The sequence below is a fragment of the Diadema antillarum genome, unplaced genomic scaffold (assembly GCF_040938485.1).
Source record: "Diadema antillarum isolate AM-2024a unplaced genomic scaffold, OU_Dant_1.0 scf00000071, whole genome shotgun sequence".
NCBI lineage: Eukaryota > Metazoa > Echinodermata > Echinoidea > Diadematoida > Diadematidae > Diadema > Diadema antillarum.
Window position 1 is genome coordinate 13,376,455 of NW_027270960.1, and position 27,448 is coordinate 13,403,902.

The window sequence follows — 27,448 nt, forward strand, 5'->3', positions numbered from 1 at the left end:
GTAATGCCGGAACATTATCGTATTTAAATTTGGGATAAAGAGGGCTTACATATTCGTTTGTGAAGTTGTGCTTTGTCGTATTAAAGTGGACTGGTTTAAAGGTAAAAGACGGAATTAAAATCTGCTGACCTGAGCGGGCAGTCAGCAATCCGCTCGCTCAATGAAAAGTATGTACACTGGCAATGGCCCCCAACGAGCGTGAGTACAGTGCATCTGTACTGTCTGTGGTGCAATATTTATGTAAAGGAGAAGGTGCTTGTATAGGTGCACGCTGGAGTCTTTGTCAAGATGAACTTTTGTGGCTTATGGATGTGGGTATAAAGTAAACTTCGTATTATGAAAATACTTTATATCCTAAACAAACCGATGTATTAATACCATCTGAAAGCAACTACTCATCTTGATGCACCTCCCGAAAATAGGATCTCACCCCATTCCATCCCGGTGACCTGAAGAGCGGACAGCCATCGGACATCGCACGGGAAAAGTGCGGCTTGGATTACCGCTACCACCAGCACCACACACACACACACACGGCTGTGAACATCCGTCCACGTATTGTAGATTTTCGTATACTGAGTGGATCTGTTATGTTACACAGCATTGCAACGACAGCCTTTCTACATTTTTGGGATTTTGAAATTCCATCTGTCTTCACATCCGATGAATCCTTTGCAAAGACAAGGGGACACTTCAACCACAACCACGTAACGTTAGAACTCACGGCAAACCTCATTATACAACATGTTTGCCACGTCTGGCTTCTTTCGAGGCGTACTGTGTCCAGAAAATGATGCAGAAAACAGATGCAAACGTCCATACTGCCACTTTAGACACATTCGAAGAGGTACGATACGAAGTACACAGTGTACTTAGATTTACTTTCTCAGTTTGTATCAACAAGAAATCGACTTAAAGTAAATACAGTCAGTTGAGTAAGAATTTGTCAATTGACTCAACTCAAGTTCACTTGTTGCCCTATAAACTAGTCGAGATCAGTGTAGATACCTAGTAAGAAATCATTATATGACCTATAGACTCTATCTTGTCTATGTCTACTTGAATAACTACTAAAAATGGTGTGTAGAATGCAGACTTGTGATTGTAATATGACCATGAGGTGAAGTGAGGCAAGTGCCTACTTCTACTCTAGAATTTGTATTTTACACTGTACATGTTTACATATAATGCCTTTTGTGCAGTCATTGCATTGTGGCACCTGGTAACGTTCGTGGTATGTGATACTAGAGGAAATGTGAGAAAAATACCGGTACTCATTTCATTATAAAGTTCAATAGTTGTGAGTGCTACTAGTACTAAAATCTAGTGAAGGAAAGCATTGGAGAAGACCACAACTTTGACAGTGATGAGTAAATATGTTACTCCAAACTGACATTTTTCATCACATACCCATTATGGGCTCAATTCAAATTCTGTTGAAGCATTGGGTGTTTTATTTCCTCAACCTCTTGTGTCTGTGAATATTAACACAACTGATCTTTTATGCTCTGGTATAAATGCTTTCTTATATTTCTAATTTCTGTGGGTTGTATGATATAGTTCCATCACTTCAAGACACTCCGGCAGTCAAGAATGCTGAAGAAAGAAAGGGATCTTCAAAGCCAGCCCTCGAGAGTGGCAGCTTGCCTTCCCACCGCAGACATAAAGATAGGAAACCCACTGCCAAGCCTATCAGGTATGTGCCCACGCCACTGTTTCTGTGCAAGAAGCCTGACCCAGACTCTTCATCCCATGATGCAGAGGAGACGGGAGACCCGAGCGGGTCAGCTGGGGATGACTTGGAAACTGACCTCCGGCCGAACCGATCAAGTTACACCCCAACTCCATTGGCAGAACTAGAGGCGATGGGGGCTGCTGGAAATGATTCCTGTGACAGAGGTGATGATGATGATGATGATAATGAAAAGGATATTCTGGCAGGAGAGACTATTGCTGATGATGTTGATGCAGATGGAGATGGCTTAACTGTTCATCATGCAAGCCATGAAAAAGGAGGAGGAGGAGGAAGAGAAGGAGGATTGAGAAGGAATTTGCAGTCAAGGATGCCTGAATCTGACAGTGAAGATGTCATCATTGAGACACATTCATATGGTGGTGTTACTATAACAACCAAGACTCCAAAGAGTCTGTGTAGGCAGTTGAGTGGAGGGAATGAGGAGGATTTAGAGTACGACCCATTCTCATCATGCATGGAATCAAAAGGAGAAGCAGGTCTTGATGATCATTCTTCAGGTGTTTGTGATAAACCCTCCTATGTCCCCACAAAAACTTCGCAAGTTCCAGGAGATTTTTTAGACAACCAGTGTGACAGTTATAGTCCAGATCCCGAGAGAGACCAAAATTCATATCAATTTTCAACTGATGACACTGAATACGATGTTCAAACTACCAGCTTTCATTCTACTGGCATACCTCTGTTTGGGGAAGAAGAATACCAAAGGAACAAGTATTCTCCTCATGTTTCATACTCTCATGGTGACCAAAGTTGTTCCAAACTGCAGTTAGAGTATGACCCCTGCAGTGGTTTCTCTGCTCCACATGACATGAAGAGGGATCTCCCTACATACTCAACTTCATCAAATGAGCCATTTCCGAGTGAGGTCGACAATGAATGGGAACACGATGACATTCAGTCTCCCTCTAAAGCGGACAAAAGAGCTTGGGGCAAAAATGATGCTGAAAGTCGAAAGATTCTCAAAATGAAATCACGTAAAGCTGACATAACAAAAAATTTGTCAAATTCTAAGTCAAAGAAAGAGGAAAAACTAGTTCAGAAAAGTGAAAACAAACAGGCCATGGTGAAGATTTCTCCCAGCAAAGAAAAGATCAGTGTCAAAAGGACTACATCAAGAGAGAAAAATGAAATGAATCAGTCAAGTAAAAGTAAGAAATTGCAAAATGAAGCACTAAGCGAGACAAAAGAAAAACAGTCATCAAATGAACATCCTCAGCCCGTGACAGACAGGAAAATTATGCCTGAAAGTGCAAACAAACATGCTGCCATCACAAAGGAGGGAGCAAAGTCAATCAGTCTACATGACGGTGGTAATGTGAAATCTGTAAGTACTCCCAAAACAAAAGTGTCATCCAAACAGCTCGAAGATTTCTTTCAGAAACGGCAGAAAGTGAAAAAGGAGCAGCAATGCTTGAAGGCAAATGAAAAGAACTGTGACAACTCTGACCTTGTTGAAATATCGAAGGTACACAGTAAAAAGCCAAGGTCAAATTCTGTAGATAGTGTTGAAAAGCAGCCATCATTAAATCAGACTAAAGCGAAAAATGTTGTGCAAAAAGGAAAGTATCCCATGTCAAGTAAACACAAAGAAAACACGGTGCGGGTGGAAAAAACTATGAAGAGTGATCGCAGTGTGTTTGCAAGCATAGAAAAATCGCAAAAGCGCATCGTAAAGAAACCTTCTGTCAGAGAGTGCAACTTTGATCTTTTTGCCATTGCCAATGATTCCGACTCAGAAGTTGAAGATGATGATGATGATAAGCCAAAGTCACGCAAGCCTCAATCTTCAAAAGCGCCATCGGGAAGTTCTGCCGGAGCATCGGCTGCTTCAAAATCAATCCCTCTGAAGGCAAAGCAGAGAACGAAGGAGGATACTCTAGCCATCAAAAAGAGGTCGGCTTCCCAGGGTGACCTCCAGGCTGCAAAGCGCCTCAGAACGTTCTCCTCGTCAAGGTCTGCCGAAGATAGTAAGCTCGTCGAACTTGATCTCTTCGGCGATGACAGCGATGAAGCAGAAGAGGAGGTGAAAGTCCGAAACTCAAATTCAAGGCCAGATGGACAGTTGAAACCAAAGCCCAAGGCAACTATTAAGAGTAGTGTCCAAAAATCAAATTCTCTGTCAATTGGAAGCAGTAAGAAACCACCGAGTGTGAAGAAGGAAGTGAAATCCACGTCTAGTTTTAGTCCAGTGAAAAATAAAGGACCACATTATAGTTTCATTCACAAATCTAATAAAGCCAAGTCCAGTGGACTTGGTGGAAGTGAACAAAAGAGCAGCAAAGCTCCTGTTGGCTCCAATGCTGCACATCTCAAGAAAACCTCCCTACCAAGGAGACCTTCGGTGGACGTAAGGAGCCCCCCGAAAGAGACTAAGCCTTTTCGCACCACCTTGGGCAAGAAGATCGGAGGGGGTGTGGTATCCAGCTCCGATGAGGATGACCCTGATGTGCCCAGGGATCTACCGTCCAACATCGATGATGATAGTGACTCTGAAGACGATGCCTGTGAATCTGTAGGTGATGACAGAGATGACCTGAAGAGATTTTTGGAAGATAGCTCTGAAGAAGATACGTTTGACGAGTGCCTGAGGATTTTCCAAGAGGACGGACAGCGTTTGAGGGAGCAGAGCAAATCTCATTTTGTGGTAAGCCCTTCACTCCTCACAGCAAAACCTACTCTTTGACATCTTATGCAACATTGCTGTTGGTGGTATTGAGAATTCAATACATGGTACAGTCTTTCAGCATTTTCTGTTGTAAGGGAGCAATGTTACAATGGGAGCACATGTGACATAAAAACACTTTGTAGAAGGGATATCAGCCTTATTTCTATTTCAGTGATCAGTGGTGAAACAATTTGTTTTTGATAGAGTCAAGGACAAATTATGGATTTAAGAAGCATTGCTGCTGGTCGTTATTGGTAAAAAGGAAAATGTCGAAAATTCACCCCTCTGAATAAATTAATGCTGTCCCTTATACAGACTTTGGCCATTTCAGTCATTCACTGAGGATGTATTATTTTAAATTTATATTTTGATTAAGGTGTACACACTCACATACAAATGATACTTTGGCAGCGTGAATACCAACTTTATGTGTTACAACAAATATCAGAGTAGGTAATATTTCAATTTGTGTACCAAGGCTGCCATTCCACTATACACAGCAGATATGAACTCAATGATTATTAGAAATGTTTATGATGTGACAAGTGAGATATTTTTGTATTTCACTTGTTTCCAAGAATCACCACCCCCCCCCAAAAAAAAAAAGAAGAAAAATAATAAAAATTGAAACATCTTTAAACATTTCAAATTACCGAATCAATGACATGCTTTGCACAACTGCACTGGCACCATGCACTTTATCTTTATGGCAGAAAGTTCTTGCTTGTGAAATACAAGAAGTAAGCTGTATTGCTTATTCAGTAGTTTGACACCGGTGGTATTGGATTTACTCCTCTCTCTATATGCAGAGATCAACATCACAGACTAGGAATGAAGATGCTGAGACCTCGGCGCAGAGTGGCAAACAAAGAGTTGCTCACAAGTCCAAGTTTGGGGTACGTAAGTTTGGTCAGGCAGATCCTTTTATTAGGATCCCTGTTTTGGATATCTTAGCCATTTCAAAACCAATTTTCATCAAGTGAACTTTGAATTCCTTTTAGCATTACATGCTCTTTCATATTTCATAGGATGTTTCTCTTTATCTCACAAAAAATGGAAACCTGAAGCCCCATCTCAACAAAAAATTATACCATACCTTTTTAACAGGAAAATGATGCTCTCGAATTTTAAGTCTTGTCCTGCACAAGAAATGTCATTGTCTTGTCCATATGGTAGATATTCATTCTAAGACTGCTGCAGATAGGCAGCATCGTGTCTCACGTTTGCAGGAAATGTGTCCCTCTGTTGTTAGATGTTACATACTGGCAATACTCGAGTGTATACTCAGGTGCACATTTTGGTATAGGTGTATGTCCGTGAAATTGATGAGCTGTGGCTTATGTTCACAGATTCATTTCTCCCACAAGTTGCAGGATCAAGATATCAAATTACAGTTTGCTTTACTGGAAATGCTTTGAACAGAGCATATTATAAATCATTATGAAATTCAATTTTGTTACATTTAGGCCATGGGTTTACTGATATATTGCGTATAGATGTTTTGCTATCATTGCAATATCTTTCTCTGAAAGTAGGCTTTTCCCTGTGAGTATACATGTTTGTTTGTTTTTTTTTTATTCTTTTACATACATGTAAGCTTTTGCCCATAGGAAAAGACATGACATTTTTAACTGCAGTGAGATTTTTAACACAGGCTTTGAAGAAAAAAAAAAATGATTAAAGAAAAAAGAGTGCTGCTTTAAATACAAATACCATAAAGGCTACTTTTGGACTTGCAGTATTTTTTTTCCTGGATGTCATGCAAAATTAACTACTAGGATCCAAAGAGGAGGAGGGAGCAGCCCAAGAAAGCAGCAAATGCCAGGCCCAGCCCCGCCCAGATGTGCTACAATCGCTACCAGATGATGCAAGAGAGGGTTCGGAGGTCCTCGCAGGAGGAGGAGTCCAGCGGAGGTCGGCAGAACCGTGAGGGCTTGTCCATCACGGGGAGGAAGAGGATTGCCCACCAGCCAGGTATACAACCAATTCCATTTATAGACAAGGTTCCATGAATTCCAGGTGTAGAACCAATTTTATAGAACCCTTTCCATTTCATACACAAAAAATCCATTCCAGTTTGTAATGAATAAATAATAATGATAATGATGGAAAAATTTTATTGCACCCAAGATATAAAAAGAAAAAAAAAACAAGAAAAGGAAGAAAAAGAAGTGGAAGAAGAAATACAAAAAGAAGAAAAAAGAGAGGACGATCTGGAGAAGAAGAAAGTTGGATGAAAAGAGAGAAAGTAGAGGAAGAGGAAGAGAGGGGAAAATGATGACACTCCTTTTCCTAACATCTCCAAAGAGATGATTCTTCATAAAAGATACGAATAATGGTATATATTTTTTCTTAAATGTCAAAACATAATGTGTCATTGCAGTGCATATCACCCTTTCACAGCTGGAGGCTGAATTGTACATGTTGCTGTCCATTGATCAAAAACAATCTTCACAAAAATCTTTATAAACAACTGTGAGCTGTAACTTACTTTTTTATTCTCTCTATACATATTGCTGCAATCATGTATTCTTGGTCAAGTGTGTTATTTGATGATATATCAGCAAAGCAGTCATGTAAAAAAAAAAATAAATAAATAAACATAACATGAGATATCATTATCCCAGTAATTTAATGCTACCCTCACAAAGCTCCACTTACAGTAAACATCAGGGAAGTTTCTCCTCTGTAGGAAGGACATTGGTGATAGGCAAGGATCATTTGCTTCTGTAGTGACCCCCCCCCCCCCATATCACACTAAATCTGTGCTGAATAGAAAGCAGGAGTTTAAACTGCTCTGCAGGTGAATTTAACCCCTTCCCCCCCCCCCCCCCCCCAAAGATATTTGAGTTGCCATAGGAGTTGATACATGGCTTGTCTAGTTCCTGGTGGCATTTGGGTTAACTTTTACTCTGCTTTGCCATATCCACTTGAGCGCTTTCATCACTGCTCTGCACAGTACCTGAAACTAGCTGTCAATGAGAAGGAAATCTGTTAATCTTCCTAGCCTTCATGCAAGACTTCACTGCATTGTTATCTCAAGTGAGTTCGTCTCACTTACATCATGGCCAAGTGTTTGAAAGAGTTTACCTGAATGCCATGAAGATGGCTAGGTAAGCTTAGCTTACCAGTAAATGGCATCTAACTGCATAATGGAATCAGTGAAGGTATTCATACAGAGGAATGATGCATTCTCGTAGACACAGCCCAAGTGCTGAGACTCCAATTCAACAGCACATATGTGACCCTGCACCTCAAAACAAACAAAAAGTCACCAAACATGAATTTTTAGTTAAGACCATATTCTGAAAGAGCAGACTTGAAGCTTTAAAATGATGTATAACTCAAATCAAATGGACTCTCCTAACTTATCTAAATATTGGAAAGAAAGCACAAACTCAGGAAAAGTGTGAACTGAGAAAAGAGACTCTGAAGTATAGTGTCTATTCAAGCGCTTAATCTTTACCAAACCGTGCTGGCTGTGCGATGAATGGGACAAAAAACAGGAAGTAAACCACCAGAGTAACAACAATGAAGGGATTATCAGATTAAAGTGAAATTAAGCATGCCTCTTTAATACATTCTGTTCATAATTAATGCTAACTTTCAAAGCAGTAGCACTATCCTTTCAAAAGTTATTAGAGTTGAAAGTGAAGAGTGTGGACAAGGGTTTTCAGAAATGAAAAAGGGATTCTAAAGAGTCGCCTAATCACACTATTCTACCAAAAATGTTTGAGATAAACTGCTAAAAAAACGCACTTTCCTGCCCGTTTTATGATACCAAATTTTAGCATAATGTAAAAGAAGACCCACTCTTTTAGAAAATACGAAAAAGTCAAGTTCGGCTAGGTTGACCCATTTCACTTATTTTCAGTCCTCACGCAAAATCAGTGTGTGCGACTTTATGTTCGTTTTGAGGTGCACAGTCACATATAACATCACACTGTATAGGCACAGTTTTGCAAGATATTCAACATTTTGCAGGTTTTTGATGTGCTGTTCATTATGGTGTCAGTCTTGTTTTAAGACTGGCCAGTTTACCCATGATATTTCACCTTCAGATGATATTTGATGAACATATTTTATGTTGCACTCTTTGTACATTAAATTACATAACACTGCAATTAACCACATGAATCAAATTTGCTATTGCTGTCAGAGAACACACTGTAGCTAAAATCTGCAATGTTTTCTGTCACTTTAATTAAGGGACAACCAACTCAACATTACAGCGCCTGACAATGGGATCAAACCCATCCAACAAGACGACAGCGATGTCGAACGCAAAATCAGCAAAGAGGGTGGCTCATATGCCCAAATCAGTGAGTGTAACCTTCAGATGTTTTAAGTATTAAAGAGTCTATTGACCGATTCTGTGACGCGCTATGTGTATTATCGGCATGGGCAGCGCCATTACTGCGGTGTCCCAGCCGACCCCCCCTCCCTCTCCCCCACCTCCTCCCTATATTAACACGCGCACGGAATGAAAAATTGATGCATGGTTGCTTTAGCCAATAGGTGTCTCGTACTGAGTGCGTGGATGCTTGCTTAGTGCGCGAACCTTTGTAACAAGTGTGCGTACTCCTGCTACAAATGCGCGATAAACATGATGCCCGTGGGGTGGGGGAGAGGAGGGGGGTAGGCTGGGACACCGCAATTTGAGCTTTAATATGGCTGCGCCCAGTGCCACAAATTGTCTGCTGCCCTCAACGAACCCGAATCGTTCTATAGAAACTGGATAATTCTGTGCAAAGTGTGGTGACACATTTGCTCTGTGACAATTGCTCCGCTCTTATTTTCTCCAAAAACCTAGGGTTAGGCTTATGACAGGGTTTTAGGTTTGGTTTGATGTGAGGATTAGGGTTAGGGTTGTTATTGTAGGCAGTATTTATGTTTGGCGTAGTGTGCAGATGCATCATGGGAGCAATTGTCCCTGGAGCAAATGTCATGGAACCGCACAGTGTATCTATAGAGATCTAAGGGTCTCATGTTAAATGAATCAACTGGTTTCTTAGCAATGTGAATTCACCCATATCACTTGCACTAGAATGTATGTATATTCTTTTTCTTCTACTCTCCATAGTAAATCTGCTGTCTTTGACTAAGACATAATAAAATATTTTGGAGGAGGCAATGATGCAGATAGTTATGACTATGTTTATAAAGGTAAAAGTAAAACTTGAAATTATTATAGTCATAGAAGTGATGAAAATGAAGATGATAGTGAGAATTTTCAATTCATAAAAAGAAAGAGAAGTTAAGCTTGTACTTGCTTCTTTTTTTTCCCCAGAGAACTCCTTACATAATGTGAGCCAGAATAGTAATGACTGTACTATGTATAGTAGCAAAGGTAGTCATACAAAGATAGTAAGGACAAAGAACAATAGAGAGAATTTTATCTCTTTTCTTTTCCTGTCATACTATATCCATGTCTTCAATTAAAACTTAAAGAGATTTGATGACACACCCAAACACCTGTTGTCTTATTTTGTGTATTATATAAGACGAGCAAGAGACCCATGGTGGTTCCGGACCGAAGCAACAAGGTGCCGACAAACATCAGGCAACGCTATCTCAATGTCTTCATCGATGAGATCATCAAAACGGCCAGGACAGAAAAAGAAGCCTTTGAGAAGGTAATTATTGTATGCATGACACATGGGATCTAAATGATGACATATATTCTACATAGGAATGTCATTTCTGTTTTTAGCACTCTCGTGGACCAACATGGTTGGCAAAATCATGGAAACTGCCAGGATGAGTACATAATAGATACATTGTGCATGTACTTTGAGAAGGTGATTGCACGTATGTGACATTGGGCTTGAATGAAGACTACCTCCCTGCAAAAAGTTTCACAGCTGTCAATACTTTTGTGGACCAGCATGGTCACTGGCCTAGAAAGTAAGGTGTAGAGGATGAAAGTGAAATAAAAAAAAGGAAAAAAAGTTGTTCTTCTTCCAAACATTTGTAAGGTGTAACACACAATCTATGATGATTGTCAAAGTTGGAGTTATGCCTGTAAAATTATCTCGTTTGTCAACGTCGAATATAATGTTGGATTCAATATTGTCCAAAATCAAGAATCATGAATAACAACGGGGATTATTGTGTCAATGTGAGTATTGGTCATATGGAATGGTAAACCATGATAAGAAGAAGTATGATATATTTGATAAGACCGAAAGAAAGAACAGGGTGAACTCCTACAGTGTGGCCTGATGCACCATGCAGGAAGGAACTAGTAAGAGTAAGAAGTTAACCCGTCGAGGATGAGTACCGAGTATACTCGGGCAGGTGTCTATGTTAAATGCCTGTTGTAGCAAAATCAGTCCGTCCTCAACGGGTTAAAGATGGAAAGTGAGAAAAAAAGAGGAGAAAGGTAGAGGTTTGAAAACAAGGAAGTGAGAATTTCAGACAACAGAAAATATATAAGGAACTTACAGGACATACTGTCTTATCATGACAAAACCAACCTATGCTTTGCTGGTATTTTATGACGTGGGTTCTTCTTCTTTTCCTTGCTATGTTTCTTCTACAAAATTTATCATAGGCAAGAAAAATCATGTCATGACCCCAAATATATGTAGGACTTGAGTGAATGTGCTGTAATACTGTAAAAGTGGATATTTTGGTGCAAGAAATATTTTGTGCTTGGCCGGATAAGATGAGTTTTGCGTGCTTTAATTCTGCTGAATCAAGACATCAACCACTGGAACATATGGCAAGCAAAAATATTCGCATGCTTTAATTTTCGTGCTAGCTTCTGGTTGCTTGAAATGTGCAAAATTTCAACACTGCAAAAATTTCCACATTAACAGTAGTGACAAATGTCAATTTCTGTTTTTTGTTTTGTTTTGTTTTGTTGATGAAGATAGGTTTTGTTATCTGTGAGCTGTAGTTGAAACCAACCATTGATGATGCCTATAGCATACAGAAATGATGATGTCAAGTCTTTTGTCACAGCTTGTTTTGGAACCAGGTGCGAGTATGGTTTGCAAAATAGCGTTTACAGACCAGAACAGGTGAGGTTGTCTTGAACCAGTTTCTGTGGCGATGAATAGTTGTGACATCACACTTTGGTTCTCCATAGGGACTGGAGGAAGAGAAGGTCGTCTACCAGAGGGCTTCCAGCCGCAACATCTACCTCAACCTGTGTGTGAATGCCCTGAAGAAACTGCAGAACATCACGGCGAGCCAGCTGGACTCCCCGCCGTCCACCCCGACGCTGATGTCAGCCCGGAACGTGATCTCGCACGAGGCGGTACTGGGAGGGAAGCTGGCGGCCAAGACTTCCTTCAGTATCCATCGCAGCTCACACAGCCAAGAAAAGCAGAGTTTCACCGGTGAGAACACAATCCTTTTGTGGTTTGCCTCACAGAAAACTTCCATGGAATGCTATGAGATGAAAATGGATTAATATACTAGTATTTAATTTGATATGATGTCATATCATATATTGTCATGTCATATCATATCATGTATCATACCATACTATATCTTATATCAATCACAAATAAAAGTGAGATATTGATAAGTAAAAGCAAGGATGGTTGAAGGTGCATATGCAATTATAAAGGTTAAGAATTGTGTGATTGTAGGCACTACCGTGTCAGAAAAAGAAGAGTTACAAACAAGATTTTTTACCAATGCTTGGAATTCAAAATATAGTGCCTTCTCATTGCTGATTTTGCTATTTTGTAAAAGCATATTTAGTGCCACTTCTACATCCTGAGTATTTTCTTTTTTTAGGAAGTTGTTTTATTCAATACTTGTGTGGTTGATGACTTTGTGATAAAATCTTGTGCAATTTAGCCTTTGTTGATTTAAGGATATTTTAAAAAAAAAGTATAACCATGTGAAATATGGAGCGATTTGGAGGAATTTTGGAAGTGACAATCTCCTTCTCCTGTGAAGCCTTACCAAAGCTTCTACTTTTGATACTTGTATCATGTGTAGGAGCACAGCTCTATGAGAGACTGAAACCGTTCATCCTCACTGAGACGCTGCTGCGAGAGAACGGCTATCCTCGGCCATCAGAAGTATCGGGACATGTCCTCATTTACAAGGAAGAGGAGACCAAGAAAGTGACCAGTAGTGACCGTGAGTAATGCCAACTGGAAGGAAAAGGGTCACCCTGATATCAATTTGCTTTGTATGAAAGAAGAAAATTCAGAGAAGTCGATTAGTGAAATTTTTTTGGGAAAAAGTAAACACACACAAAAAGGTTATGATCAGATAAAGTTTGGACAGAAAGATAAATTGACACTGTGTGATGTAGGTGTTGAGCAACTCTCCCATTTGTTTTTACACAAAATTGCGCCGATTTTCATATTTCTCAAATACTTTGGTACAGACGAAAGATATCTAATGTCAAATATTAGTTGTCAAGGGCCATATTCCTTTTGTATAACTTGAACATTTATCTTTGAGATACGTGGTTTATTAGATTGTGCATCGATGGAAAAGTTGTGTAGTTGTTAGGCAGCCAGAAAACAGCAAGATCTTGGACATTTTCGAGAGAAAAGGATTTCAGAAGGTGTGCCAGTTATGCCTTCTTAACATTTCATATTGTACAGGTTGGTGGAAAGCTCCTGCCCGCAATGTAGATTAGCTAACTGTGATGTCATAGCCATTCATACCAAAATGTGATGTCATAGCCATTCATCACCATGGAAACTGGTTCTAAACAACCTCAGCTGGCCCCAATGTTTATGCGCGCATTTGGTTCCAACCCAAGCTATAACAAAAGACTGACGTCATCACTTCAATACTCTATAAGATACATTCAGTGTGGCTTCAGAAAATTAACTAGGAAGTTTATTTTCCACTCCTCTCCTCATGTGTGAACACCAGCTAACCAGCAAGTATGCTGCCGTTGTGGTGCAACGTTCTTGAGGCGGCCGACGGGGCAGTATATCACCAAGGAGCCCTGTACCTATCACTGGGGCAGACTGTGGACTCGCAGAAGTAAGATTACAGCTCAAGCTTTATCTGTTCTTTATGTTCTGCTTGATATGGCAAATATGTAAACTCTAATTTTGTCTGTTTGGATCATGAGAATGATTTCATTTTGATTGATTCTTTTTTTTTCTTATTTTTTGTAACCACTTTTCTTTAATTGGAATGAATGAATGAAACAAAACAAAACAAAACAAGACAAAACAAAACAGAACGAGGTATATTTCTTTCATAGTTAATAGTCTTTGTCACTGTGTCATGAATATTCGTAAGATTGTTGCAACATGGACAAAAGTTAATTCCTGATGGGATTTGAGAATGGAATTGCTTGTTTATGGATGTAACAATCATCAATTTGTATTTTGCCTCAACTTTACACACCTTTGTAGTGTGAGGGAACAACAGAAATGATTGCCCTTGGTGTGAGTGTCAAGATGGATGTTGGGGATTTAATCTTGTAGAATGAGGCAACAGTAAGAGGAGCCAATGTTGTATGCCCATTGGGCCATATATCACATGCCGTGATAATGATAATGTAAATGAAAATGATGTTGATTATGATGATTATGATGAGGACAAGGATGATGATAGTGAAGAGAAGGAGGAGGAAGAGGAGGAGAATAATGACGATTATGATGATAAGGTGGTGAGAGATCAGGATAGTGAGGTGATGCTGATGCTGATGCTGATGATGCTTATGATTGTGATATTGGTGCTGGTGATGATGATGACTGTGATGCTGATGATGGTGATGCTGATGATGGTGGTAATGATGATGATGGTGACATTGGTACTGGTGATGCTGATGATGATGGTAATGATGATAATGGTAACGATGATGATAATGGTAACGATGATGCTGGTAATGATGATGATGCTGGTAATGATGATGATGCTGGTAATGATGATGATGCTGGTAATGATGATGATGATAGTAATGATGATGATGCTGGTAATGATGATGATGATGCTGGTAATGATGATGATGGTGGTAATGATGATGATGGTGGTAATGATGATGATGGTGGTAATGATGGTGATGATGGTAATGATGATGATGATGGTAATGATGATGATGATGGTAATGATGATGATGGTGACAAAGCAATCATCTCCCACCTCAATCTCCTATCTTGCCCTAGTTGCTGGTGTGCTTGAAAGCCGTTTCTCCTGCTGCTCCGGAGACATGGAAGCCAAGGGATGCTGCTCAGCAAGAGTAAGAATACAGTTTGTGAAACAGTTCTTCAATTTTAAGAAAAAAAACGACAACAACAAACAAAGAAGTATAAAGCGTACAACTACAAATCGTAAGCAAATAATCAGCATTGGTGAAGGTGATGGGACAAACTATCACTTCCGAGACAATCTGGATGTTGCTATCTTTCCGAAGCGCAGCTGAGGGAAGATAGCGTACGCATTCATATCGCCGAGGAAGTGATAGTTTGTCTCATTGCATGAAACCAAAAGTTGATTATTTGCTTTATATTCCACATCTATATTCCCATTTAATTCCAAATTTGAAATCTTTTTAACTGGGGGGAAACAACACAGCTAACGAATTAGATCTAGATTCTAATGTCAGTTAGACTGACGTTACACGCCAAGTCCAAAAACACTAAAACTGCAGATCTAACTCCAGCGAGAGTCGGAGAGTCTAGACCTATCCTAGGTAGGCCTACTCTAGGTAGCTTTACGTTCTCTTACCAATCATGTTGGTGCTAAAAACGCTGAACATTCTGAAACATGAACAAGGCGACTAGACTATGTACTGTACTACTTGTACACGCACAGTATAAGGTAAACACACGAGTCAAGCTGGCGATTACACAAATTTGTTACGCGCACCGCAGTGTCGCCTCACTGTCGCTAAAAGTGCGTTGCACTGTGGTCTGTCACTTGACCAAGGTCAAATGATAGACCACAGTGCAACGCACTTTTGTTTCGCGCATACTCAAAACTGTATTTATCACGCGTTAGGACTTTGTGGACTTAGAGATCAGCGAAACAAAAATGACTATCAACACAGAGTGTAACGAACTTTTCTTCTCAGGTGATGTGATGGGCAAAACCATGCTTTATCACGTGATCAGCTCGTGATCAGTCCTATAGCAAGATTCTTTAATAGTATGTGGAATATAAGACAAAATGTGCAATGCTCTGTACTGTGCTCATTGAAATGAAGAACTATCATTGCATGTATAGTGCAAACCATCTTATCTTTACATGTTGTATATCATTTTATTGGGATTATTTCACTTTTAACACATTGAGGACAGGCTGATTGTGCTATAACATGCATTTCCCATAGACACCTGCTCGGGACTAGTTTTCAATGGCTTAAAGTACGTAACCTTCCTTGAATTTGTCTCACCTCATGGATGTTTTAGTTTATTAGGTCAAGTCTGCAAGAACAGTCAGTTACTGTTAAAGACATGTACATAACAAACATGTAAATTTGTCTTATAACTTTCTGCTTCATCATATGCTTGTCTTCCTTGAGGGGGTTTGATATGAATATTTTTGAAAAAAACCCAACAACGTTGATTTGTTGGTATGAATCTGAAACAGGTCAATTCTGGATTTAAATCAAATTGAAATTTTATTCCGTAAGGCTAAATAAGTGTATATTTGCTCTTGCTTTTGATTTATTTTTAATTATTCATCCATGTTTAACAGCTCCATGTGACAGAGGACAAGACAAGTAATCTCTCAGGGTACATGAAGACCATTCCTAAATCTCCTCCCAGAAATGGACATCCTGGAATATATGCCCTGGACTGTGAAATGGTAAGGGCTGTGTGTGGCTTTCCCTCATCCAACTCTTCCCCACCCCCACCCCACCTCCTTTCCTTTCTCTCTCTCTCTCTCTCTCTCTCTCCATCTCAGTCTTTCTATCTCTGTCTTTCTGTATGACATTTTAATCCCCCCTCTCTCTGATATTTATCTATCCCCTGTCTATCTCTTCTTCTCTCACACATGTCTTTATATCCCCTGTCTGTCTTTCTCTCACACATAAACTTGCCTACCTACGTACCTGTATGACCCCTTAGCTCTGCATTCTGTGTCTATCTCTCTGATATATCTCTATATATCCTCTCTCTTTCTCTGTCTCTCACACACAAACACATCTGCATGTGATTCCCACTCTGTGTCTATCTCTCTGATATATCTCTATGTATCCTCTCTCTTTCTCTTTCTCTCACACACAAACACATCTGCATGTGAGTCCCACTCTGTGTCTTTCATTCTTCTCTCTCAGATACATCTCTATCTCTCTCTATTTTCTCTTTCTCTCAAAGATGAATACACCAGCATATGATCCTTACCTTGTGTTTTTTGGTCTGTCTCTCCCTGTCCCCATTAATGGAATAAACTGTGTTTCCATGGTGTTCTTACATTCATACCATTGCCATGTTGAGGTATGCATATTTGAATGAATAGCCAAGTAAATCAAGAATCATCACCAAATTGTGATTACGGCAGGTGAAGAAATAATCTTCACAGGATTTTGTTCTATGTTAATGTTTGAAAGAAAATTGAGCAAAGAAAATGCTCATCCTGATGGAATATCATTTTATTTGATCATTTTCATTCATGTATGTATTTCTGGATAATTTCCCTATTTGTTTGAATTTATTATATTGATGTCCTTTGAGATAGCAGTTGATACGTTTCCCTGTATTCTTCCGGCGTCATAGGTCTAAAGGATTCTTAATAGTGTTTGAAGGATTTTAGTGGTTTTAGCATTGTGTTAAGTCTAAAACTTTGAGAGAACTTTAATAGGCATTGTACAGAACAAACAAATAGGTAAACAAAACAGGCGGACAAAGCCAGCCCTGATTTTATAGTTTACCTTTTTCTTTAACCCATTGAGGACGGTTTGATTTTGCTACAACACGCATTTCCCATAGACGCTTGCCGGAGTATAGTCAGGACTCGTCCTCAACGGGTTAATTAAGTTTTTGGTGGTTTTAGCAGTCCCTCATGATAGTCAGTTATTCTCCCCTACATGTACTTCCAGTGTTACACCTCCAAGGGACTGGAACTCACCAGAGTAACAATCGTTGATTCTGATCTAGAGGAGGTCTACGACACCCTGGTCAAACCGGACAATGAAGTGGTAGACTACAACACTAGGTGAGTCTTCAAACACTTTACAGTCCACTGGGTGGTGGAAAAATTAAACACCCAAGGAATGGATTGTGTAATAATATATCCATCGCCTAGAAAATATGTAGAGGCACTGTTTTCAAGGGTGCCTACTTTATGTTTCATCCTTACTTTCATATCACTTTTGTCTTTTCTCAGTTTACAATTCTCATTGAATGTTTTGTCCCACTTTTTTATTTTGTGTACACTCTGTATGTGTGATATAATTTAATGTATGTTACCATTTAATTTCAAAGTGTTGGATAGCCTCTAAATGAATAGCAATTATGTCATGAAAATAGAACATGTAATTGTAGAGAAATGAGACTCCAAATGCTTTTGCAATAGCAGAACCTACACTGTACAAACAAAGGGGACTGCTGGTTCATGCAATGTACAGCCTTCATGAGATTTGTGTGAAGTGGAACTCTGCCCTCTTGTGTTGGTTTGAAGTGTATGCCAATGAACTTGATATACTGTACGTGTGTGACCTACCAATGTGATGCAAGTAAAATGTTGATCTTGCATGTTGCAATATCTTGCGAAGGTTAATTCACTGTTGACTGAGTAATCATGGCCTATTTTGTTCTTCATTGTTCAATAAAATGAAGATTATTATACATACATCATTTGTATCACACCTTTTCACCACAATGTGGGTGGTCAAAGCACTTTACAGCATAACATCTTTAATAGTCAGCTGAATAAAACCTGTGCCACAATCCAGTACAGTCACACCCTCCCCTTTGGGAGCCAAGCATCCAAGCCAACAGGGGAGGCTGCCATTTTTTACTGAGCACACACATGGCAAATCTAGCCACACTTATGTTCACCTTCACTACAAAGTGCCCATTGATACCTTCATTATTATGTTGAAGATGCATCCTTTTGTCAGTAATGCCGAGTGCTGGGTCCGGGTGTGTTTGGGTAATGAAAGTGTAATGCACTATCCACTTGAACAGGACACAGGTTCTTGGTTGTATTGATCTGATCAAATGCCATCTGTTTCCAAATTGCATGCAGGTTTCTGATTGCCACTAGTTTATTCAGAAAGTGACTCAGAGAAACGTTCTAGCAGTAAAAATGGTCATCATGAAGAATTGTCACCCTTGAATAAAGCATTATAATTTCACATGTGGTATTTGTATGTGCGTGTATGTGTGTTTTTGTGTGTGTCGAAGGCAAGGGAGTGAAGTAAAGGTGTCTCTACAAGAAGAAAATCAAAACTCATGGTAATCTTCAGATTTGCGAAAAAAGTAGGAGGGGGTTTTAGAGTTTTTATGGAGCTTGTCTCTGAACAGAAATGTCTATTCTTATTATGTGACAAAGCAATGTAATTCAATCCTTCACACAACACATAAAATTATCAATGTCTCATGACATTGCACATTTACCAACATCAGTCGATGAAGCTGTTATCCAAGTGGTGCAGCAAACATGCCAAGTCCTCGTGGCTGAAGAAATATGTCACAAATTCAGGATAATCGGTTTTCCAAGGCCACTAGACTTGTATCCTGCTGTATTATGTTTTATACAGTTGCATCCGGGAGTCGTTCATCCAAATATTTTCAATGCAATTCAATCTGGAGTAGCCAGATGAAGTGAGAGTAGAAAGTTTGAATCACATGTTCTTCCTGTTTGTGTAGAATGTCTTGCCAGTGAACTCTTTCTCGGATTTGTGCCTATGTTCCCCAAACACTACAGGGAACTTCCCAGAGCACCACATTGTTTCTAGGTCTGTTTTGACAGTGTATTAAAATGATATTTCATTGGCTGTTTTGACACTAGCCAGGTGATCACATTTTCTCATTTCATTTGCATATAATGTGACTGTGACCAGTACTATTGCTTTTTACAAAAAGAAATAATAGAATATTAACATTTTAAAGGGGTTGTACAGTACTGGTTGAGGTGGGGATTTATGTTTTTTACATTCCTAAGTGAGATGATGAGAAACCTCTTATGAAATATGAAAGAGCATGTAATTTTAAGAAGGATTCAACGTTTATTTGATGAAAATTGGTTTTCAAATGGCCGACATATCCAAAAAAGTGATAATGATAAAAGACAACAGGCCACAACTTTATTACGATCTCTTTGTTTCACCTTGCTTTTGGATATCTCGGCCACTTCAAAACCGATTTTTATCAAATAAACTTTTGATACCCCTTAGAATTGCATGCTCTTCGACATCTCATAGAGTGGTTTCTGTATATCTCGCAAAATGCTAAAAGGTAAATCCTCACCTCGACCAGAACTGTACACACCCTTTAACCCCTTGAGGACGGACAGATATTGCTATAACATGCATTTACCATAGACACCTGCCCAAGTATCCTCAGAACTGGTCTTCAACAGGTTAAACCTAGATGTACCTTTCTTTGTATATGTGTCAGATCTTACTTGAAGCCTACCATACCATTTATTTGATTTTACTCTATGTCTGAAAGACAGAACAAATGTGGTGAGACAGTCCACTTTCAAACTGTCTCCCAATTGCTTCCAAGAATTGGTGAAAATCTCAGAGAATCAAACCCATCATTTCTATAAAACATTTCGATGTCTCAATTTGAAAGCAAAAATTTTCAAACTCTGCTGAATAATGTCATCCAAATTCATGATGAATGCTCCAGCAAAAAAAAAAAGAAAGAGAGAATTATGTTGTCACTATAAAGAGAGCTACAGATTTTTTTTTTTTTTTTTAAACCGATACCATCACCATGCTTTTCATACATGGTATGCTTATTGAATGGTTTTGATAACCTTTGTATGGGGAATACTGCATACTGTATGAAATCTGGTCATGGACAGTTTTAGCCATGCTGAAGCATTAACCATTTATTTTCTACCCTAATTTTTTCCTCCTAATTTCCCCAAATTTCTAAACAAAACCATAGGCTCTGGTATATGCTGAAGCATGTACAATGTAGCTCAGATTTTCAAACAGGAAACAGTATTGACTGCTTTTTTAACACAAGGCAGCCCTGGTTCCTGTGAAATAGATAAAACACAGGAATTACTTGTAGGAGTGTGTGTGTGTGTGGGGGGGGGGGGGGGAGTACCTAATTATATGAAATTCAGATATATACAAAGTCAAGACTAGGTATGTACAGTTAAATTAAATATTTGGGCAACTGTGTAGCAAGTAAAATGAATCTAGGACACAGGATGTCTTTATATTTCATTAATATTTTGTATATGGCCAGGTATTCTGTGCAATAATCTTAACCTTAACCCTGACCCTAATTCTGCCGCAGACTTCCCACCAGTGTTTAGTATCTAGAAAGGAAGAAAGTCCAGGAAGTGGTGGACCAGCTCTGCAAATTATCTTTCCACTTTGCCCAGAACCTCTTTCAATGACCTTGCTGAAAATTCCCAGATGCTATATATATCGAGCCTTTGATATTTAAAGTAGGGAAGAAATCCGGGAGCCGAGTGTCCACTTCCACGCTTTGACCATTATCCAGTCTCCTGGCAGCTTGTCAACCCTGGCGTCTGTCTGCCTTGACTGTCACATGACCCAAAAAAAAAAAAAACCCTCGGCAGTCCCAAGTATGATGCGGTGTAGTGATTACATACAGCGTCAGCTCTTGCGACACTTCCTGTGCCCATTCTATTGTAGCTGCCTGTTTAATCCTTGCAGAACGCCACTTTCTTTTCCAAACACTGTGAGAACGAGATGGTGTGATCAAGACCATTCCCTTATTTGGCCTTGAACATGAACAGAAATGAAAGAAAGTGAAAGGCAAATTATGTCAAAAGGATGGGGGGGGGGGGGGGGTTATACAATTTTGGGCAAATAGTGGGAGAATCCCACTTATTGTCCAGGCCCAGCATCCAAGCTTGTGGTATCGCAGAACATCCGTTTCACCAGTTGTCAATTTGGCACACTCTTCACAAGATTATAGATTTGAAGAAAATAATTCCAACAATTAGTGCTTGTGAAATAAAAAGGAGACAATTGATGATACACATTGTATCCAATCATTTCTTAAATTTTGCCCAATACAGCGTCAGAATTGAAATGCATTGCTGTCCATCAGACATTTTTTTTTAGTAGATAAGAACAAAATTGCATAACATTTTTTTTTGTTGTTGCATATAATCGTTTTCTTTTATGTAGCTCTTGTGTGCGTCTGATGTTCTCCAATAGTTGCACATGACCTGCTGAAAGCACACCTGTGATGATGAATGATTATTTACGTATACAATTGTAGCACACATGACATGAATTATGTTTGATGCAGTCTTTTTCCATTCATCCCACAACTTTTTGCACTTCCCTTTTAGGGCAAAGTCCTTTTTCCAGCTATCCTTACCAGTAGAGCAGATCATAGTAAACATTATTCATTGAAATAATGTATAATCACATATCCCAGTACTCTGAAGAAGAAACGAATATGCTCATGAAAAAACAACGTCAAAAATATTCCTGGCAGTTACAGTCTGGCTTTGAATGGAATGGCAATCAAATATGAATAGAAAAACTAACTTAGGCTAATATGTCTGTTTGTGTCTGTACATATTTGTCAAGCTGAAAGCAAGTTTGTCTGATTGCTTCAATTGCTCCAAGTCTACAAACTATTTTACATATGGGTGTTTTTGCTGAAGAAAGTGTATGATGTGCGAGTGAATGACAGGGTACATAGGCAACTTGTGTGAATATGGTAATGTGTACGCTTGAGTCTGGATTGTTTTTTTTTTCGTAGTAAATTCAGCAATAATGTCATGGGACCTACATTGTATGTCACAACTGGTAATATGCAAAAATGTGCATGTTGTATGTTGTATCGTCTACAAATATTGTTTTGTATAAAAAATTACCCATCCTCCCAGAAGGTTTACACAATAAATGCAGATTGCCTTATTTACTTATTTTTCCATGTCACTGTGAGTTCTGTGCTGTTGTGTGTTTGTTTGTTTGTTTGTTTGGTTTTTTTTTTTTTTGTATAATGGCTTGTAGCAAAAGGGGGATGGGGAGGAGGGTGTGAATGTGTAACATACATTCCTGCTTCCATGGATTCCTGCTTTATTTACCACAAATTTGCAATAAGTTGCTCTCTATTGCTGGTTTCAATAATTGTTTTTCCCTTTTTGTATTACCGAGACAAGACAAAACAACACACGACTGTTAGTCTGATGTGGCAGTCTGATTCGGTATTAAGGAACTCATTTATCCATTCGTAATGTTTGTATTTATGTCTTTCAGGTTCAGTGGTATAACAGAAGATGACCTGAAACATGTAACAACAAAGCTCCGTGGAGTCCAAGCGGTTCTTCTCAACCTGTTCTCAGCGCACACCATCCTGATTGGACACAGTCTCGAGAGTGACCTTCTTGCACTCAAGGTACTGATAATGCTATTGTGATATATTGCAGTTGCAATGCCAGGAGATCATAATTTAATTCTTTTAATTGTAAGTTCTTGGAAATGTGCTCTGTTTTCACTGTTAGACTCCCAAATATTTCATACATACACATTGTATCTTATGTGAAAGATAGCTATTTGTACACCAGAGCAATCCCCTTGAACACAAATTACACCATCCCAGACCTACATTATCTGTATTGTATTATCCTATTATCCTATTATCCTTATCTCTATTATATTATCCAGTTCTGTCCCCCATACCCTGCTCCCTTCCTACTTGATTTCTACCCAACCTTCATCATCCCTCAACAACACACCTAGTGCATTCCTAATCCATCCCCTACCCATTACACGCTTCACGGTTTAGAGTTCTATCTCTTCCATAGCCCTGTCATTCCTACACCTGACGCTTTCCCTAGTCCAATTCATACCACCCCACCCACTTACATCATACACCTTTCCTATTACATTCTTTCCCCAGACTCACTTCCATCACATCCCAATTCTATTCCTGTCCAGCTGTTTGCACTCTACACCTTACACCTTTCAGTTACATTCGTAGCCGATCCTCCGGATCACCCCATTACACCCTACACCCTTCCTATTCCATTCCTACCCTACATTCACTCCATACTCAATTCTATTATATCCCCATTCTGTTCCTATTCCACTTGTAGCCCTCTACACCTTGCACCTTCCCTAATGCATTCCTAACTCATCCTCACCCCTTTCATGTACACCCTACACCTTTCCTGTTCAATTCCTACCCCACATTCAGCCCCAATCTCACTTTCACCCCATCCCCAGTCTTTTCCTATTCCCCTTCTAGCCCTCTACACCTTACACCTTACACCTGCCCTAGTCTGTTCTTAACCCATCTTTTCCCCTTACACCCTATACCTGTAGTTCTTAACCCATCTTTGCCCCCGTTACACCCTACACCTGTAGTATTTCAACTCAACCTGAACTCCATTATCCATACACCTGACTGCTTCCATATTACATTCCTATTCAAAGTTGTATGCCCTTGGCCTACACTGTACACCTTCCCCAGTCCATTCCTAACCCACCCCCTACCCTGCATACCCTACACCATCAGTATTCCATCTCCACCTTTGCCATTATGCTTACATCCTACCCCTTCTATATTCTATTCCTACCAAATTTCCTCTCCTTAACCCCTACCATCTTTCATCCCTTCCCTCCTGTACATATGTCAATCCTCTTTCTCTCTGTCCATTCCCACAACTACTTCACCAAACTGCTAGGTGAGAGGCAGTTTTACAAGATCATTCTCAAAAGCACTGGTTCATTTTATCCTCCGGTATCATCTCATTATCTCTACTTTCACAGCTGCTGCACAGTACCGTGGTGGACACGTCCGTGGTGTTCCCCCACCGACGAGGGCCGCCCTTCAAGCGGGCCCTGAAGACCCTCATGGCTGAGTTCCTCAAGAGGTTGATCCAAGACGATGGTAAGTTTCAACAGATTTAACCCATTCCATACTGATTCTAAAATCCCCATAAACTTTAATACACAGACCACCAGGTTCCTGTAAGGAATGGGTTAAACCACCTTCGAGAAGTCAGGTGTACGAGTCCATTTAAAACACACCTCTGTCCTGTAGTGTCACACATCAAGGTTTTCAAGTGCAGTAGTCATGAATTTTTATTACAGCAATATTAATGATCAGGGGCCCGTTTCATAAAACTTGCCATCAGTGACAAATTGTCATAGATGTGACAAGCTACTGAAATCCTTGCATCTGATTGGCTGAGAGCAAATTTGTCATAGAAATGTGGCAGTTGTCACTGATGACAAGTTTTATGAAATGGGCCGTAGATCTCCCTCTGCTCTGTACATTCATGGAGATTAATTTCATCGAGTTGAAGTTCACATACAATATTGACAATGATTTTAGGATAAAAGACTCTGAGAAGATTATCAGAGTACAGTTGAGATTACAATTATTTGCTTTTTTTGTGTGTCTTTTTACATGTGAGCTCTCTTGTTAGGTCTAACTTTAAAATCCGAAGTACAGTGGACCCCCGTTATAGCAAAGTCCTTGGGACCGGTAGTTTTCTTTCATTATATCAAAATTTTGTTATATAACCGAACAAATAAACAGTAAAATTACATGGATTGGATAATGTTATGCCCTGAATTTTTACTTTATTGTAACTGGAATAACTGTGTTCGTTATAAGGGGAGTGCGCTGTATACTGTGCTCTTAGTAGTGGGTACACTTTTGCAGAAGATCTTTTTTTACCTGTCTGTTTCTCTTTCCAGATTGTGAAATGTGTCTAAGAAATTCCATGATATGACATTGCTGTAAGACACTGCTTGGCGTTCGCGTTGTTTAGGTCTAACTTTTAAAAGTACTGTGCTCTTGAATGCACTTTTGCAGAAGGTATTACCCGAGCGTCTGTTTATTTTCAAAGATTGTGAAATGTGTTTGAGAAATCCCACGGTGTGATTTTGCTAGCCAGAAAGTGACAATGGAACCTTGGTACCTATCTTCTTCCTTATCTAAACAAAACTTTTGTTTTCTATTTTTTAATGCCTCTGTTTAGGGTGAGGGGAGCATTGTGTGTTTGGATTGTCTGTACATGTATCTGTCCCACACATCATTCCACAGCAATTTAAGGACAACTGCTTGACTCATTTTTTGTGGCCCATGTATACCATTTTACGTCCAGATTGTATCGTGGGGAAATCCATCAAAGTAATTAAAGGGTGCTGTACCATGGTTATTCTTTTCTTTTTCAGCAGTATCTTCGCCGAGAAATGTCCACTTGTGATGCAATTTTGTAGATAGGGTAGAAATGAATAGACAGCTATTTGTAAAATTATATGAGTCAACGGTCACTGTATTTTTGCAGGAAAGAAAGAAACAAGAAGTAATCCCCATCCATTTACTTTACCTTGGAATGTCCAGTAGTGATGTAAGTTTATGGAAAGGGTGGAAATAAATTGATAACTACTTGCATAACAGTTGTAGTGATGAAAGGTTAAAGTTCAAGGTCAAAGGTCACTTTTCCTTCAAGATAATCAAATGAACAAAAAAGACATTTCAAGCCATAGCATCAGCCAGGTATATTTACGGATGATATAAGTAGGTACACAGGGTAAAAATTAGTCGACAGTTACAATGTACTTGCCTGTACTTGATGGTCGTAGGATGTCAGAGGTAAAAAATCAATGGTCTATGTACTTTTGTTACTGATGTCATTTTCAAGCCATAACTGCAGCTAGGAATGTCAAGTGGTAACATTATCTGGTAAGAAGATAAGAAATTGAAAATTTTGAAAATCAACCCAAAATGTGATTTTTGTCGTATTGGCGTGCACAAACCAAATGGAATGGGAAAATTGTGAGTTGATGACTTCATGACCTCAGCTTATTTGTGGTTGCAATCAAAATCATCGTTTTGTGAAATCACATAAGAGTTCCAAAATTACATAACTTCTTTTAGTTTTAGGGTAATTTTGATGAATCTTGCATCATTTTGCTTATCTGATTTTACTCTATTCACTGTAGTCTACTTGAACTTTGTGTTGAATTGCACACTCAGAACACCATTGCAGAATGGGATGCAGTTGCTTTGATGCATTGCCATGTGACATAAAATGGCTTCCCTCTTTCCTCCGTTCAGTTGGTGGCCATGACAGCTTGGAAGACGCCAAGAGCTGCATGGAGCTCATGATCTGGAAGGTCAAGGAGGATGCTAAGGTTAGGAAAAGATGACCGCAGGCATGAGGGAGCGGTCACTCTGATATCACTCTGCATGGAGCGAGTTGAACGTTCGGAATAAATGATGAGGATGCCAAAGTCAGAAGAAGATGACCGCAGACACAAGACAATATGAGAGTGGTCACTCTGATATCACTCTCTGTACAGTGAGTTGGACATGTAGAGTGACCGATAGAGAATGCCAAGGTCAATGGAAGATGACTGCAGACACGAGAGACCGCAGAGAGAGACCCACAGAGAGTGTGGTCACTCCGATGTCACTCTTTTTGCAGTTGCGTGGACTTGATAAGTGACTGAATCTGGAACAGATTTCACCCTGGATGACATTCTACTTTTCACATGCATCATGTTGGATGTGTCTGATGCACATTTTATGATATGACACGTGGAGTTGTGCCAATCTTCAAGTCATTTTGTTAAGAGTCACAGGTATAGATATTATTTATGAGTGCACCTTGTAGAGAGGAGCTTGTTATATTCTGATGTGATGGATCCATTTTCCTGTTGTCATGCCAAATCAGCCAGTGTTTTGTAGCCGTCACTGATAGGTGGATGTGGTCACAGCTTTTTGCTCTCTTGTGTGTGTGTGTTTGAGGTCTTTGTGATGTTCATGATTGTGTTAGAGCTAAGTCAACTTGTCCTCAGTGGGATAATAGAGAAGAAACAATGCAATTTTTGTATGAACAACTATTTTCAAGAAAATTGAAAAAAAAATAGATTTTACCATTTGTTTTCTGAGAATTTGATTCAATGTCAGGTGTGACAAGAAAAGAAGTCAAATTTATCATTA

At 39.4% G+C, this 27,448-nt stretch overlaps 1 protein-coding gene across 1 annotated transcript; it reads left to right on the plus strand.

Moving 5' to 3' along the window:
• The first annotated feature begins 579 nt into the window (after positions 1 to 579).
• On the plus strand, positions 580 to 26,773 carry LOC139716860 (uncharacterized). The gene is made up of 15 exons (XM_071628389.1): positions 580 to 847; positions 1,561 to 4,400; positions 5,231 to 5,325; positions 6,211 to 6,395; positions 8,631 to 8,743; positions 9,926 to 10,057; positions 11,518 to 11,770; positions 12,384 to 12,527; positions 13,281 to 13,394; positions 14,528 to 14,601; positions 16,062 to 16,172; positions 17,407 to 17,522; positions 22,744 to 22,882; positions 24,259 to 24,379; positions 26,561 to 26,773. The coding sequence occupies exons 1-15, from the start codon at positions 745 to 747 to the stop codon at positions 26,650 to 26,652; spliced, it is 4,632 nt and encodes a 1,543-aa protein (XP_071484490.1). The 5' UTR covers positions 580 to 744; the 3' UTR covers positions 26,653 to 26,773.
• Positions 26,774 to 27,448: the final 675 nt, after the last annotated feature.